Raw genomic sequence first — 18,245 nt, forward strand, 5'->3', positions numbered from 1 at the left:
ATACATTATATAAATGGTTGAAGGACAAAAAAAAAATCACATGATCATCTCATTAGACACAGAGAAAGCATTTGACAAAATCCAACATCCCCTCATGATAATAGTCCTACAGAGACTGGGAATAGAAGGAACATATCTCAATATAATAAAAGCTATTTATGACAAGCCTACAGCCAACATATTACTAAATGGTGAAAAACTGGAAGCTTTTCCACTAAATTAGGAACAAGACAAGGGTGTCCACTGTCCCCACTTTTATTTAATATACATTTGGAAGTCTTACCCATAGCAATAAGGCAAGAGACACACTTAAAAGGGATACAAATTAGAAAGGAAGAGATCATGTTATCATTATTTGGAGAAGACATGATTCTATACATAAAGGACCCTAAAGACTCTGCTAGCAAACTGTTAGAGCTGATCAAAACCTACAGCCATGTAGCAGGATACAAAATAAATACACAGAAATCAGTAGACTTCGTATATGCTAACAACAAGCACACAGAGGATGAAATCAGAGAATCACTCCCACTCACAATTGCTTCAAAAAAATAAAGTACCTTGGAATAAACCTAACCAAGGAAGTAAAGAATCTCTACAATGAGAACTTTGAAACACTCAAGTGAGAAATTGCAGAAGACACTAGAAAATGGAGAAATATCCCTTGTTCCTGGATGGGAAGAATCAATATTGTGAAATAGGCAATATTACCAAAAGCAACCTACACATTTAATGCAATCCCTATCAAAATTCCTAAGGCATTCTTCATGGAATTAGAAAAAACAATCCAAAAATTCATTTGGAATTACAAAAAAACCTCAAATATCTAAAATAATACTGAGCAACATAAATAAGGCTGGTGGTATCACCATACCTGATTTTAACCTATACTACAGAGCCATAGTAACAAACACAGCATGGTACTGGCACAAAAACAGACATGTAGATCAGTGGAACAGAATAGAGGACCAGATGTAAGTCCAGGTAGCCATAGCCACCTGATATTCGATAAAAATGCCAAAAATACTCATTGGAGAAAAGACAGCCTCTTCAGCAAATGGCATTGGGAAAACTGGATAAATATCTGCAGAAGGATGAAAATAGATTCTTCTCTCTCGCCATGCACAAGAATTAAGTCCAAATGGATTAAAGACCTTAACATCAGACCTGAAACTCTGAAACTGCTAGAGGAAAAAGAAGGGGAAACCCTTCAACATATTGGTCTTGGAAAAGACTTTCTAAATACAACCCCAGTTGCTCAGGCAATAAAATCACAGATTAATCACTGGGACCTCATGAAATTACAAAGATTTTGCACCGCAAAGGACACAATGAAAAAAGCAAAGAGGCAACCTACAGAATGGGAAAAAATCTTCGCCAGCTATATATCTGATAGAGGATTAATATCTAGGATATACAAAGAACTCAAAAAGTTAAATAATAAGGAATCAAACAAGCCAATCAAAAAATGGGCTATGGAGCTAAATAGAGAGTTCTCAAAGGAAGAAATACGAATGGCATATAAGCATCTAAATAAATGTTCTACATCACTAGTCATCTGGGAAATGCAGATTAAAACTACATTGAGATCCATCTCATTCCTGTCAGATTGGCTACCATCATGAAAACAAATGATCATAATTGTGGGCAGGGATGTGGAAAAAGATGAAACCCTCTACACTGCTGGTGGGAATGCAATCTGGTCCAGCCATTGTGGAAATCAGTGTCAAGGTTCCTAAAACAGCTAAAGATTGATCTACCATATGACCCAGCTATAGCACTCCTAGGCATATATCCGAAGGACTCATCTCATTTCCTTAGAAGTACATGCTCCACCATGTTTATTGCTGCTCAATTTATAATAGCTGGGAGATGGAACCAGCCTATATGTCCCTCAACTGATGAGTGGATAATGAAGATGTGGCACATTTATACAATGGAGTTCTACTCAGTGGGAAAGAAAGATGAAGTTATGAAATTTGCAGAAAATGGATGGATCTGGAAAGGATTGTACTAAGTGAGATAATCCAGGCCCAGAAAGCCAAGCACCACATGTTCTCCCTCATATGTGGATCCTAGCTACAGATGATTGGGCTTCTGTGAGAGAAGGAAAATACTTAGTAGTAGAGGCCAATAAGTTAAAAAGGAGATATAAAGGGAAGAGAAAGGAAGGGAGGAGGGTACTTAATAGGTTGGTATTGTATATATGTAACTACAATGATTGAGATGGGGAGGTAATATGATGTAAAATGGAATTTCAAAGGGGAAAGTGCAGGGGGGGAGGAGGGAGGGTATTGCCATGGGATATTTTTTATAATCATGGAAAATGTTAATAAAAATTGTGAAAAGAAATAAAAAACCACACAAAAAAATATATTTAGCATTAGTGGCTGGGGAGATGGCTCAGTGGTTAAAAGCACACGCTTACAAAGACTGCCAGACCATGTTACACTCCCCAGTATCCACATTAAGCCAGATGGACAATGTGGCATATGTGTCTGGAGCTCTTTTGCTGTAGCAAGAGATCCTGGCATACCCGTTGACATTCATGTGTTCTCTGTCACACCAATTAATGTATTATAGAAAAAGGAATTTTAAAATCAAAAAAAGAAAGAAATCGCCAAATTCCACAAACTTCCTTTAACTTGAAAGTGATTAACTCATACCTCACAGTTATAACTCTGAACATTAATGGACTCAACTCCACAATTAAATAGCACAGGTTACAGGCTGGATCAGAAAACTGGATCAATACATTTGCTATTTACAAGAAAACCACCTTCTTACAATTAAAGGTAGATATCAACTTAGAATGAAAGGATGAAAAAGAATATTCCAAGCAAATGGAAAAAAAAGAAAAGAAACAAGCAGATGCAGCTATACTAATAGCAGAAAAATATTAGATGTTAAGCCAAAGCTAATCAAAAAAGATAAAAGACACCTCTTACTCATTTCAGGATCAATTCGAGAAGATATTGCAATCATATACTTATGAGCACCAAACATAGGGGTACCAAATTTTATAAAGCAAAGTGTTCTAGATAATAAGTCAGGAATAAGTCACAATACAACATTAGTAGGTGATTTTAATACCCCACTCTAGATAATCATTTCAGCAGAAAATAAATAGAGAAATAATGGAGCTAAACAACACCATAGAGCAATTATACTTAATAGACATCTACAGAAAATTCTACCCTTATCCTACAGAATCTTTTCAGCAGAGCATATAATCTTCTATAAAATAGGTCATATATTAGGACATAAAGTATGTCTCTATAAATTCAGGAAAATGGACATAACTATCTGCGTTATATCTGACCACACTGAAATCAACAAGAGAAACAACAGAAAATACACCAATCCATGCAGCCTGAACAACTCATGATTAAACAATGCATGGGTCATTGAAGTAATCATAAAGGAAACCAATAACTTTTTAGAAGTGAATGATAATGAAATGATAATGAAAACATATGAGACACAATGAATGCAGCCCTAACAGGGAAATCTGTAGCACCAAAATTCTTACATTACAAAAATAGAGAGATCTCAAGTTAATCATTTAAAAATCCATGTGAAGTCATTGGAAAAACTGGAATAATTCAAACCCAAATGTACAAAAAGGAAATAAATAATCCAGATCAGAGCAGAAATCAATGTAATAGAAACAAAAACAATTTTAAAAATTAATGAAATAAAGAACTAGTTCTTTGTAAAAAATAAACAAGATTGATAAGCCCCTGGACAAATTATTCAAAGAAGAAAATAGATAATTCAAATCAACAAGATTAGGAATGAAAAAGATGTTATAACAGAATTCAGTGTAATAGGGAGAATCATCAGGACATATTTCAAAAACCTATATTATACAAAATTGGAAACTCTGGAAGAAATTGATGAATTCCTTAACCCATGCCACCAGCCAAAACTAAACACAGAAGAGGCAAATTAACCAGTAGAGCCATAACATCAAACAACATTGATAATATAACTAAATCTCCCAACAAAAAAAGTCCAGACCTAGAAGGGTTCACTGCTTAATTCTACCAAACCTTTATTGAAGAAATAAAATCACTTTTTCTTAAGTGATTTCACACAATTGAAAAGGAGAAAATGCTCTCTGACTCCTTCTACAAAGCCAGCATTACACTAATATCAAAACTAGACAGGCACAGCAAGAAAAGAAAATTATAGAACAATAGTGCCAATGAACTTAGAAGCAAAAATTCTCAATAAAATTCTTCCGAACTGAATCCAAGAACAAATCAAAAGTATCATTTACCTTGATCTAGTAAGTTTCAGCTCAGGGATGCAGAGATGTTTCAACATATGGAAATGAATAAACATATTACATCACACACATAGACTTCAAGACAAGGATTATGTATTTGTTTCAACAGATGCAGAAAAAAAAAAGGCCTTTGAAAGAAATACAACATGCCTTCATGATTAAAACACTGGAGAGACTAGGGATGAAGGGAGGAGTCATATTTCAACATAATAAAGGCTGCATAGAACCAACCTAAGGCCTATATCATACTAAATAGACAAAAATTCGAAGCATGTCCATTAAGATCTGGAGAAACAGGGGTGCCCACTGTCACCACTGCTTTTCAACAAATGACATCAAATTCTGGCAAGGGTATGGGAATAAAGGAACTTTCAATCCACTGCTGGTTGGAGTGCAAACTTGTACAACCACTTTAGAAATGAGCACGGAGACTCCTCAAAAAGTTGAAAATAGATTTAGCATTTGGCCCTGAATACCTCTCATGGGCCTATACCCTACATACTTTACTACAGAAATACTTGCTCAGCCATGGTTTTTGCTGCTCTATTCACAATATCCAGGAACTGGAATCAGCCCAAGTGCCTATCAGTGGATTAATGGATAATGAATATGTGGTACATATACACAATGGAATTCTATGCAGTGACAAGGAAAATAAAATTATGAAATTTGGAGGGAAAGATGGAGTTGGGAAAAAATCCTACTAAAGTCACACAGGCTCAAAACCACAAACAAGTGCATGTTCTGTCCTATGAGGTTACCAATTTGAAACAGCTTGAGTTGATGGCAAGCGGTAATAAACATCAGGAGCAATAGCATGGAACTGGGAGAAAGTGGAACTAGAGAGGGATGAAGAAGATGATGACTGGACACTCAAAATATATTAAAACAGAAATTCAGTTTGCAAAGAGCTTAACACTAAAGTAGTCTTATAACAAACCCACTAATGTATAGGGAATATTGTGAAAGAGGGGATGTAACTGCGTCGTGGCACATGCCTTTAATCCCAGCACTCAAGAGGCAGAGGTAAAAGGATCACTATGGGTTTGAGGCCACCCTAAGACTACATAGTGAATTCCAGGTCAGCCTGGTCTACAGTGAAAAACCCTACCTTGAAAAAAAAAAAAAAAAAGATTGTAAGAGCTACAAGGTGGGAAGGCTTATTCTGGGGTATTGTTCCCACCCCCAGAGAGGTGCATTCGCAACCCCACAATGAATACCAGCAACCCCACTGAGGGGGGCACTCAGTGGAATGGGGGTGGGGAGAAGGAATGTAAGCGTATAACCCGATGGGAATATGGCCACCATGCAAAATGTTCATATAGTAAAGTTCATAATTAATAAAAATACTTAAATATTGCAAATAAAGAGAAACAGATAATTTAAATTTAAGTCTCAGCTTATTTCCTAATTATGTGAAGCACACTGTTTTTGTCTTCTAGTTGGTGATATGTGAACATTAAAGAATACCATCTGAATTTGTCTATTACTCCTCTGCTCATAGTTTACTTAAGACAGTGTTTTACAGATTGTAGAAAGTCTCAATATGTCTTTTTTTCCCCTGGCACAGGGAAATACATGAGCTACGCACAGCAAAGAAACTTCACCTGTGAAAGATAACTTCTGAATTATTTGTAAGGATTAAAAAAAAAAAAACTAAATAACTATGAATGAAGAAATTTGGCAAAAATAATTAGCCCTGGATATGTTCATTAATATTGGTTCTCATTCATGATACTATGATGACATGTAAACTGTCATATTCCTTCACAGGTTTTTGACAGTGACTTACAAACAGAGAGGAAGTATAGAATCCAAAACTTTAAGCATCATAGAGAAATTTTATAGCTATGCAGAGAGTGTTTAAACTTAAGTCATCCCTTGAGCTAAGCTAAATACCTACCCTTTCTTTCTTCCTCTCTTCCCTCTTTTCTTCCTAATCTTATTTCTTCTTTCCTAATTTCCTTCCTTCCTTATCTCTTTCCTAACTTCCTCTATTGATAATTTCCTTTTTTTCCTTCCTTCCTTCCTTCCTTCCTTCCTTCCTTCCTTCCTTCCTTCCTTCCTTCCTTCCTTCCTTCCTTCCTTCCTTCCTGCATTCTCCCTCTTTCTCTCCCTCCCACTCCTCTCCCCTCTCCTCTCTGGCTCTTGCTCTTCAGAAATATGTCCACTTTAGCAGAAAATAAAGTGAGAAGGAGTCAACTTCTTCTGAACCATGGTTAATCTCAGAGAGCGTCCAAAGGAGCATGTGACTTTTGCAATTTCAATGATGAAAAGAATCATCATGGCTTTGATATCTGCTGTGGGATGGCCTCATTCAAATGCTTCAAAGAGCCTACAAGGCATTTCATTTGAGAGATGAGGCATTAATGGAGTGAAGAGGTTTCACTTTAGTGTTTTATTTCTTGGTCAACTATAATTTCAATCTACAATTTTAAATTTCCAAGTTGTTATAAAAGTCTGAAATCTGGCAAATGCTGATGAACACTATGAACAAACTGGAATGAAGTATAAGGCTGACATATGGGAATGAACTATGAGAAAAAAAATGTGGGGCTATTACATATGTACCTTACAAATAACTGTTCTGAGGTGATTGCTGTAAGATACTAAATTTCTTTCTTATCACTTGCCTGATAGTTAATCTTACAATAATATAATCCATCCACTTTAAGTAATGTGATTAGGTTTTCCATGCTTTGGTGTACCTTTGACCTGAACAGCACAGATGACTAGTATTGTCAAGCAATATTTAGAGATTCTAACTGATCTTAAGCTATGCTCTCTGCATAATTTTCTCAGTGGCCTGATTGGACTCTTGACTTGGAGGAAGCATACATATATATGTAAGAAGTGCTGACCACACAGCAAAAGACAATGGGGTCAGTAATTAAGGGCCTACAGAAGACAACAGGTGAGATTAATGTGACTGCATTTGTGATCAGAGTGTATGCACTTTTGGGATCAGCAAAATCCAGCAGGTCAGACCCCTAAATAGCTTTCTTTAACAAATGTTTATGAATAGCCAAAGATGAAAGTTCCTTATCTTTTGCTTACACAATGTGCTATTTGTTCCCACATTACTGGTTTGCAGCTGTTCAGTCAAAATTCCAATGAGTACCTGTCTGCAGAGGAATCTGCAACCACAGTAAGCTCACAGCAGTAGTGATAGCAGAGGCAGCAGGTTTATTAATGACTTAAACTCAACTTCTCTTAAGATTCTTTTGTACCCAGCCTCCTGCTAGAGGCAGCTAGCCCACACTTGGGTATCCCAAGAGTTAGTCCTCCAATTTCTCAGGCTCTGCTCCTGTAAGCAGTTTTCCCATTCTTGAATAGGAGAATTCAAGAGTTAGTCTTCTACAATTTCAAGGTTGTGTCCCCACCTCAAATATGGCACTGGTCAACTTTCACTATGTCTCAGGCTATTTCACAAAAGTTCTCATTTTTTCTTCAAAGCATTTCATCAAACAGATGATATGCTCAGTTTCTACAAATAATGAGAACAGGTTGTATGAGTAATCTGGCCAGGTTATGATATCTAATAATCAGTGAATTTGTAATTCAAATTTAATTCTGTTTTATAATGAACAATTTACGGGAAAGGCATTACAAATAAAGGACCAATCTCATGAAAACAAAATTGCTGAATAATGTTATATTTCAAATTAGGTGGTTAAAAACTCAGTTTAACTGGTACAGTGTTGGATAAATTAATTTGATATCTATAAATAACTTCTCATGTGAGTCTAATCATGTAAGATACATAGTAACCAGAGTTAGGGATTGCACAGTGGTTAAAGGGTCTTAATTTCAAAGCCTCATATCCCATGTTCAATTCTCTAGTACCCATGCAATGCAGATGCACAAAGTGGCACATGCATCTCATTTGCAGTGTCAGGAGGCCCTGGCATGACCATTCTCTCCCTTGCCCCCTTCTCTTTCTTTCTCATTGCAAAGAAATGAATAAAATATTTTAAAACATATATATTAACCTGTGCCAGCACAAAATCAATCATAGAAGCTAATATTCAAATGATTTAAAATGAAGTATAAAAATGATGTATTGATCATTTTTTTTTTGCATTACCTTAGCCAGCTTTGCCTTAGATTCTGGTTTATCTTTGATAACATCAATGAGACGAGAACGATCATAATTAGCATGACCTGATTCATCCACGTAATTCTTATCTTTCCCTAGAGCTAAAAAAGAGAAAGAGAAAATTATGTCTATTTTTATCTTTCTTCTCCTTTCCATACTAAATATTTCACTAATCTTTGTTTTTGAAAATTTTCTCAAATTTATCAAGCATCTATGCAAAGAATAAGTTCAAAAACCATCACATGAACACTTGCCAGTCACTGTATTAATTGTGACACTGACGGTGACTTAGATATGAATCATATGCATCAGATTTTAGGAAATAAATTTAGAACCATGTTTTGGTGGTTTAATTCAGGTATCCCCCATAAACTTAGGTGTTCTGAATGCTAGGTTCCCAACTGATGGATATTTGGGAATTAATGCCTCCTGGAGGGAGTGTATTGTTGAGGCCGGACTTAAGGGTGTTATAGCCAGTTTCCTCATGCCAGTGGTTGGCACACTCTCCTGTTGCTATTGTCCACCAAATTTTGGCCAGGGGGGTGATGTCCACCTTCTTCTCATGCCATCATTTTCCCATGCCACCATGGAGCTTCCCCTCGAGCCTGTAAGCCAAAATAAACCTCTTTTTCCCAGAAGCTACTCTTAGTTGGGTGATTTCTACACAGCAATGCAAACCAGACTGCAACACATGTAAACTACATTGAACACTTATCTTTGTAATAGATTCTGGATTGATTATGTGATTAATTAAAATGTATTAAATATGTTTGTTTTCTTAAAGTTGAGTTATGTTATGGATGTCATTTTGGCTCAAGGGTGAAGAAAGCCCATAATAGAAAATACTAAAAGAGCCGGGCGTGGTGGCGCACGCCTTTAATCCCAGCACTCGGGAGGCAGAGGTAGGAGGATCGCCGTGAGTTCAAGGCCACCCTGAGACTACAGAGTTAATTCCAGGTCAGCCTGGACCAGAGTGAGACCCTACCTCGAAAAACAAAAAAAAAGAAAAAGAAAATACTAAAAGATAGGCTCACAAATTCTACAAATATAATAAAAATTTAGAGTCTGAAAAACTACAGTTGTCAACAAAGGAGAAAAATATGTAAAATGGAAGTCCTATTAGGATAAGTGTTTAGGATGCACTAGAATCAATTATATATGAAAGCACCTATTTATGATTAATAAGCTTGAACTAACAAAACACACAAAATATGAACACTTCATGATTTTAGAAAGTAAAATCAAGAATTGTTGATGAGAAAATTCATATTCTACATGTTAAGTATAATTTCCAATTAAAATCTGACAAGTCTTTTCTTATTAACTTTTTAAGAGAAATCATAATGTCTTGAAGAGCATTATTGTATCAGATTTCTTGCTGGATATATCAAACATGAATTTTGATCATGCATACTGTTTTCAAGGGTTCAGTCAGTGGATTCATTGGAGCAAAGAAAAACAGTTTCATTCATACTGTATGCACTAACCTCTTTTGTTATTTCTTTTAACATCTGCTATGACGTGTTATGCTATGTGAAGCTGTTATGACATAACAGTTATATAATCTAAGATTTTACACATCATTTCATTGAAATACCTAGCAATTAGCAGCCAGCTACATTAAAATGTTCTAAGTATTCAGTGGTTTTTACTTTGACCTATTTATAATTCCTAGCACTGATGGAGATTTAACATTTGCTTAAGGACACAAATTTTAGATGCATTATTCATTTCAACCTGGTAGCAACTTTATAAGGTGTCATGATTTTTATCTACATTGAATAATAAACTAAGGCACTTACAGACTAAATCACATAAACTCACAAAGCTAGTACAAAACATATATAAAAACAAACCCACTGGGCATGGTGTCATAAGCCTTGAATCCTAGTACTTGGGAGGCAGAGATAGGAGGATTGCCGTGAGTTCAAGGCCACCCTGAGACTAAATAATGAATTCCAGGTCAGCCTCAGCTAGAATCAGACCCTACCTTGAACCCCCCCAAAAAAAAACTTATTAGAATAACAAATCTGATGTTTGTGAATATCATATTATATTTCCCCTGGATTGATGGTAAGTACATGTCATCCATTTAGTTATTAACACCTGTTATATGTAACAACATTCTTCAAACTTGCAAATACAGCCTTGCCTTCATAGATCATTCTAGTAAGAGACAAAAGCACTTTTTAGAAAAATTAAGAATATTATTAAATATGTCATATAGTTATAGTACTAAACAAAATAAAGTAGCAGGTGTTAAAAGTAGTGGGGGGCTTTCACCTCAATGATGAGGGTGATAATGACATTTGAAAGTAGCTGTGAGGTGGTGCAGCAATAAGTCATACAGTAAACTGGAAGGCTCAACCCAGAGGAAGACAGGGAATATGAACTTGCCTCAAACTGTTACATGAAAGTAAAAATGAAGTTTTGGGATTAAATTATAGAAGTTGCCAAAAACATTACTATTTTTACCTAGCCAGTTTGTAAGTTATGCAGTGTTTAGTGGTTCCCTTAATGCCTCTCTACTCTGAATCATTTTCTTCATTTTGATTTTGATAGCAAAGGTGTTGAACAGGAATAGGTAATGGGTAGCTTCAGCTGGGTAGGATGGACTATGCACAGGTCACAACATCCTGTTATGTCCTAGTTTCTTTCCTCCTTTCTTGTTCTTCATCTACAGGAGATATATACTTCAAAAAGGCTAAAGTGATCTTAATCCTAAAAGTTGTTTAATTACACAAAAAATGTTTATAAAGATAAAATTAACAAATGCCTTTTATTTCTCATGGCAACAAGAAGTAATACTTGTTGATCAACTTGACTCATTCAAACCTCCTAATGTAATCATCATATAATCTTGAGGCAGCTGATTTCATGTTTTCTTTAGTTTGATTTTTTTATTACTCCTTCTTATTTCTCATAAATATTCCTGTATATATATATATATATATATATATATACCCTGGCATCACTATCATCATGTGTGCACATCCTGATGTTACTACTATCATGCATGCACATCCTGGCATGACTACTATCATGTATGCAACCCTGGCATTACTACCATCGTGTGTGCACAGCCTGGCATTACTACTATCAGGCATGCATATCCCGGTATTATTATCATGCCAGAAGATGTATCATTCAGTGTGAAAGACTTGTCAAACATCACTATTCCCAGATTCTTTTCAAATCTTCCACTAGCCCTCTTCCCCCAGCCCAAAGTAGAGTTCAACACTTTCTTTCTGAATTCCATCACATCTTTCCCCACTTTCTTTCCTTTTTCTTTGCTGTTATATTATTATCTACTTATTTACCTTCTTTCAGCTCCTTTATTTTTTTCTCTAAAATCAAAATTATTCAAGAGCCTAGTGCCTACCTCTATGTATCTGATGTACTTAGATATGATGGCACCTCATGAGTCCAAAATAAAACAATAAGCTCTCTCCCATAACTCACCTGAGCCTGATGTAAAGCCCACCCCAAGAAGCTATTCAAAAATGCTTGCCATGTGGATAAAGGAGGTGTTGGCCTGAGCTCCTCATTCTTCTCTTGATATCTGAACTCTTAGGTCCTTGCTCTGGTAGGAAGAAATTTTTTTTTCCGTCTTATTATATTACTCTTTTCTAAGATATGGAACCTGTGGTGGTTTGATTCAGGTGTCCCCCATAAACTTAGGTGTTCTGAATGCTAGGTTCCTAGCTGATGGATATTTGGGAATTAATGCCTCCTGGAGGGAGTGTATTGTTGGGGGCGGGCTTAAGGGCTTTATAGCCAGGTTCCCCATGCCAGTGTTTGGCACACCCTCCTGTTGCTGTGGTCCATCTTATGTTGGCCAGGGGGTGATGTCCACCTTCTGCTCATGCCATCGATTTCCCCTGCCATAGTGGAGCTTCCCCTCGAGCCTGTAAGCCAAAATAAATCTCTTTTTCCCAGAAGCTGCTCTTGGTTGGGTGATTTCTACCAGCAATGCGAACCAGACTGCAACAGAACCTTTACTGACTGATCTCTTAGCTTTCTTTTTTTCTAATGAGAAGGAGAGAGCCTATACACTCTCCTGGTCCACTTCCCACATGGGAGTGTATGTCTTCCTTTACACTCTCATGTCCCACTTCCCACGTGGGTGTTCCATGTGTTCCTCTACAACCTCCCATTTCTTCCCTCTCTCTCTCTCTCTCTCTCTCTCTCTCTCTGTGTGTGTGTGTGTAGGGGGGGGGGTGTCTGTGATGTTCTTTAAATTTCTATGTTTGTATACCCATTTCAGCCTTTCCCTGGATACCAATTTTTCCCCAAATAAACCTTATATTTTAAACTTTTCAGGAATCTGTTTCCTCAGTTCTTTGTTGGAATGGACAGGATCTAAAAGTTGGGCTTTACACGCCAGAGGTGTGGTAGGGGGAACTTGTCATCAAAATCCCATAACAGAAGTTACTCAAGTACAGCAAGAAACTTCCAGTATTGCTATTGACCTCTTATCAGATATAGAGATACCAGCAGTGAATGAGGATAGGACACAAGGCTTCCTACTTAGGAAAGAAGGAAGGGGGAACACAAAATTAGTAACAAAAATCTCACCAGGAGTGATGGCAAAATATTGGAGAGATAGGACCCAAACAGAGGAGAAAGAAACAAGAAGTAAATACTGTGGCTTCATCTAGACCCCAAAATACCCTCTAATGTTAGCAGTTTCCTCAGCCAAAAGTTCATGTCTGATGAGTATTGGGTGTATCAGCTTCTTTTAAATATAACTAAGCCCTTTAGACAAGCAACATTAAAAATTACACTTTGAGGACTGGAGACATGGTTTAGTGGTTAAGGTGTTTGCCTGTGAAGCCTAAGAACACATGTTCAAATCTCCAGGTTCCACATAGCCAGACACATGGTGACACAAAAATGATTTTTACTAGGGTGCTTCCTTTAGAAACATGTTTAAGATAAATGCTGTAAATTTTACATGGGGAATATTGTTCAAAAGGCCAACAAGGTAAAGAGAAAGGATGTATTCAGAAACAAGCTAGACAAATGGGATTGATGCTTGGCCCAACTACATGATGGCCTGATTCCTGCAAAGATAGCTGGTTGCTCTTGTGAGTCTCCTATTAATATCAATTTACTACTGACAGACATTCAACTCCTTCTCAATGCCAGTGTAAGAGAAAGAAAAAGGTAATGCAAGACAAAAATGGATGTATGGATTTAGAGAAGCAACCAGTAAGTAGGTAGGAAGGAGTCAGGAATAAAGGAAGTAGAAGAGAGATTCAGGATATAAGCACAAGGATATATGCCAGGTAAGGAAAGACTATTTTAGAGGAAGAGATGCTCAGTGGTTAAGGCACTTGCCTACACCCATATAAATCCAGATGCACAAGATGGCACATGTATCTGGACTTCATTGGCTGTGGCCAGAAGCCCTTGCATGTGCTTGCTCTCTCTCTCTCTCTCTCTCTCAAATAAATAAATAAAATATGTTTTTAAAAAGATGTTTTAGATGATATAATTTTGGCTTGAGGTAAAATGGTTCCAAAATAAAAATAGAAAAATTTATGAAGACACAACTAGACAATCTAGGCATAGTGTACATTGTCTGAGTAAGTTGTAAGTGGATATATATGAGATATGGAAAACAAGAGTTGAAACAGTGACAGGACTTAAGGAGAAAATATGTGAATATAAAAATATATAAAGGCCAAGACAGTCTGGATTCAGTTTCTTTCTGGGGAGGCATAGAAAAAATTCCTAATTTTCTTCTGCTCCAAGGCTTGGGTGGCTAGTAGATTACATGTTAGTTACTGAGTCAGAAACCCTGAAGGGCAGGGGGAAGAAGGGGGACAGGCAGGGGTTCTACTAGATAAGTGTTTTGTAAGTCTATTTTTTCTTCCAAAACAAGATGTCTTCAAAACAGAATTGCTGATGAGTTTCTTTAAGCATTAAAAGAAGATAAAGCCCAAAATAAGCTTGTTCAGAAGTTTCATTTGCCTCCTTTACCACAATGATATGGGTTAAGAATTCCCAATTTAAGACAACCCTCTCCTATACAAGAGAGCAAAGTTCAAATACCAGCTCATCTGTGCTCATGAGATACAGCCAGCCCTCAGCCTCAGACCATCAAATAGGGATAAGAGAGAAGAAAGAGGCTCAAAAATACCTGTATTTCTGTTATCTTAATTTTTTTTTTACTTGTATGGTAGTTTGAATAGATGGCCCCAATATAGTCAGTGTTTTATTAGTTTGTAGTTTGCATCTGCAGTCACCTGGCTGGAGGTGGTATCACTGGGCCTATCTTAAGGTGTGGTGGTGGGTTTGAGATGTCAATCTAAATATATGCAAAATGTGCCTAGCTGGAGCTCCTGAAGTGTGCTACGCTGTGTGACTTTTAACCTTTGGCTTGTGCTTCTCTCTGTGTGTTTTGTCCTGTGAAAGCAAGTCTGCTTCTTCTGCCATTATGGAACTTCCCCTAGATCTGTAAGCTTCAATAAATCCCTTCCTCCATAACTGTGCCTGGTCTGGAAGTTCATCTCAGCGAACTTGAGTCTGTCTGCTACAACTTGGCAGAAAAGAAACCAAAGTCTAGACAATAATGAGAAGCTACAAGGCCCACTGACTCACTAAGGTCTGACTGATGGAGCCTAGCTGGGAAGGAACTGAGATAAATGACCATTGAGTGTTCAGCACTCCCACATGATCCAACACTGGGGAGCACCAGCCATGAACAGCATAGCTGAGCTCCCTTCAGGCAGGTCTGTCTCTCCAACTCCTCAGGAATCAGTGGAAGAAGATATAATCCTCATCAGGAATAGAATAGCTGTTTGAAAGGTTGATGGATATTGACCACTACACCTAGAACTAGAGAGGGTTCTCACAAGCTGTTTCCAGCCCAGAGTCCATATTCTTTTTGCTCCCCTGAATATACCTGGTTTTTCAAGAAGAGGGAGCCAAATAACCCCATTTAGAATTGGGCCCTTATTTAGCATGCCTAATCCCCCTGTAGCACCATCCTGGTCAATGAGACAGAAGGGATCACTTTCTAATCATCTATAATCATCTATGCTGTCTGGCTTTTGAGTCCTACTGAGTCCCTACCTCCACACCCTTCCGAATTAGGGACCTCATGTTGGGCAAAAAGGGAAATGAGGAGAAATCCCATGAGTTTAGCTGTTCTTCTATCTTGGATATCATCCCAAAAAAATATTTGCCATCTCTCCTAGTTCTTCAAGAAAACAAATGTCTTTCTTTTTTAAAAAAAAATATTTTTTTTGTTCATTTATTTATTTGAGAGCGACAGACACAGGGAGAAAGACAGATAGAGGGAGAGAGAGAGAATGGGCGCACCAGGGATTCCAGCCACTGCAAACAAACTCCAGATGTGTGCGCCCCCTTGTGCATCTGGCTAACATGGGAACTGGGGAATGGAGTCTCGAACCGGGGTCCTTAGGCTTCACAGGCAAGCACTTAACCACTAAGCCATCTCTCCAGCCTACAAATGTCTTTCTTATGTTCAAGACCACGCTTACAGGGCTAACATATTGATGCATTTGACCCCTCTGTATGTGCTGCTTAATATTGGAACTAAGAGACAAAATATGCCCAATGTCTCCAATCAAACTGATTTCCAAGACCCATCTCCTGGGATAGGATGACAAGGAAAAATAAAATGACACACAGCTCCAGGAATTAATATGGAGATTTTTGGTTCTCTGACTGTATATTGCCTCTAAAGCTTTGTTATCTCTTGTTAGAATGTTGTTAGGCTGTTATGAAACAAGGAAATATCCATAAAAGCCCTTTTAAAATGCAAGAAACAAGCAGGCTTACCTAAGATTCACAGTAGGCTAGAACTTTGTAGATTAACATGTAAGCAGGTAATCTTAACTTATCACATAATGTCAAAACTATAGTTCAGGTTTATTTTTTTAAAATAAATTAGTAAGCAGTTTATACCACTACATCTCCTGATGTTAAGATTAAAATTCCATTCACTGATATTGATCCTCTCCCTGATCTGAGAAAGCTGCAAGGTTAATGACTTTCCTTTCTTGTTAAAAGATAGAAATGAAAATTAAATGATTCTAATTCTTCTAAGTGGTTCTTACTGGGTTTGTCATTTAAGTTTTATGAAATAAATTATCTGATTTAATTCATTGTGTCTTGTGTTCTTATGGAAGCAAGAAAGGCTTCTTATGTTGTGATAACCTGTGCTTCTGTAACTTAAAGCAGTGTTGGGAGGCTCCATTCTCAATTCCTGAGTCAAAAACACAGAGACCAGGAGCTGATCAGAAGCTGGAAGAGAGGTAGAGGGATGGCTTAGTGGTTAAGTTATTTGCCTGCAAAGCCAAAGGACCTAGGTTCCATTCCCCAGGACCCATGTTAGCCAGATGCACAAGGGGGCATGTCTGGAGTTCCTCTGCAGTGGCTGGAGGCCCTGTCAAGCCCATTCTCTCTTTCTCTCTCTCACTCTCTGTCAAAGAAAGAAAGAAAGAAAGGAAGGAAGGAAGGAAGGAAGGAAGGAAGGAAGGAAGGAAGGAAGGAAGGAAGGAAGGAAAGAAGAAAGGAAGGAAGAAGCTGGAAGAATAACAGACTGGAACTAATCTGAAAGGACCCTTTTTGTTGCTAACCACTGTGACCATCATGCAAATAGTGGAGATAGGTGGGCTCACTACACATGAGTGAAGCAATTGACAAAAGAATCACCCAAACTAGAGAAATTACCTCACAAATTATCTGACCTCCCTTACCAGGAAATAATTACACCTCCTGCTTATAAAGGTGGAGGAGAATTTGGATTTCTTGGGAAATGTATGTGGATGTTACCAATACCTTTGCCACCATACCATTAAGGGAATGTGAAAACCTTACCAGCCTGAACATGGTGGCTAGGGCAAGTGTCTGGTGGTACTGTGGAGGGCCATTACTTGAGACTGTGCTGGTCAATCTCTTTCACAGTGCATATTGTCAATCTGACCTAGTCAACCCCAGTTATCTTATGAAAGAAGGAAATTTATAACTCCAGGGGGTGGGGTGGTCATTTTATCATCATAACTACATAGATGCTTTCAGAGTACCAAGGGGAGTAACTAATGAATTTAAAGCCAAACAACTTCATATATTATAATAAACAAAGGTTTGTTGATTACATTGGGGATGCTACTAAAAAAGTGTAGCAAACCAAGGAGATACCACCAATAGGACAACATGGAAAAATAGATTAGCCCTGTATATGAAATCAGCTGAGAAGGGTTAGAGACAGGAGGGTTCCCAGGACTCACACACTAGCCTGTCCAGCCTAATTGGTGACCAGTGAGAGACCTGCCTCAAGAAAAGAGGAATGACACTCAAGATTGTCCTCTGGCCTCCACACATGTGTGGTTTGTGCACACACACACACACATGCATAGAAAGTGTCTTATGTATTTTAGATTTTGAGTGGAAACCTCCCACTTACCTTGGACTTTTTTTGTTTATTTTTATTTATTTATTTGAGAGTGACAGACAGTCAGAGAGAGAAAGAGGCAGAAAGAGAGAGAATGGGTGCACCAGGGCCTCCAGCCACTGCAAATGAACTCTAGATGCGTGTGCCACCTTGTGCATCTGGTTTACGTGGATACTGGGGAATTAAGCCTTGAAATGGAGTCCTTAGGCTTCACAGGCAAGCGCTTAACTGCTAAGCCATCTCTCCAGCCCCTTGCCTTAGACTTTTGCTATTATTTTTGTTGATTTGCATAATAAATGGGAGAATTTTAAAACTTGGAAATTGAGGATTTTCCAGTCTACCTCTGAGACCAGCAATAGGGAAGAACATGCTGCATTTCCATTGATGAAGCTAATCTCTCATTCATCAGAGGGATTCTCTGC

At 37.7% G+C, this 18,245-nt stretch overlaps 1 protein-coding gene across 3 annotated transcripts in view; it reads right to left on the reverse strand.

Moving 5' to 3' along the window:
• Ano3 (anoctamin 3) overlaps positions 1 to 18,245 on the reverse strand; it is a 334,161-nt gene that overhangs the window by 185,483 nt on the left and 130,433 nt on the right. For 2 of the 3 annotated variants that reach the window (XM_004660858.2, XM_045157620.1), the window contains exon 4: positions 8,382 to 8,494. The exons of the other annotated variant lie outside the window; for it this stretch is intronic. In XM_004660858.2, the coding sequence (XP_004660915.1) occupies positions 8,382 to 8,494 (113 nt within the window). The remainder of the gene's footprint in view (positions 1 to 8,381; positions 8,495 to 18,245) is intronic. 3 annotated transcript variants of the gene reach the window in all.

This window comes from Jaculus jaculus, chromosome 8 (genome assembly GCF_020740685.1).
Source record: "Jaculus jaculus isolate mJacJac1 chromosome 8, mJacJac1.mat.Y.cur, whole genome shotgun sequence".
NCBI lineage: Eukaryota > Metazoa > Chordata > Mammalia > Rodentia > Dipodidae > Jaculus > Jaculus jaculus.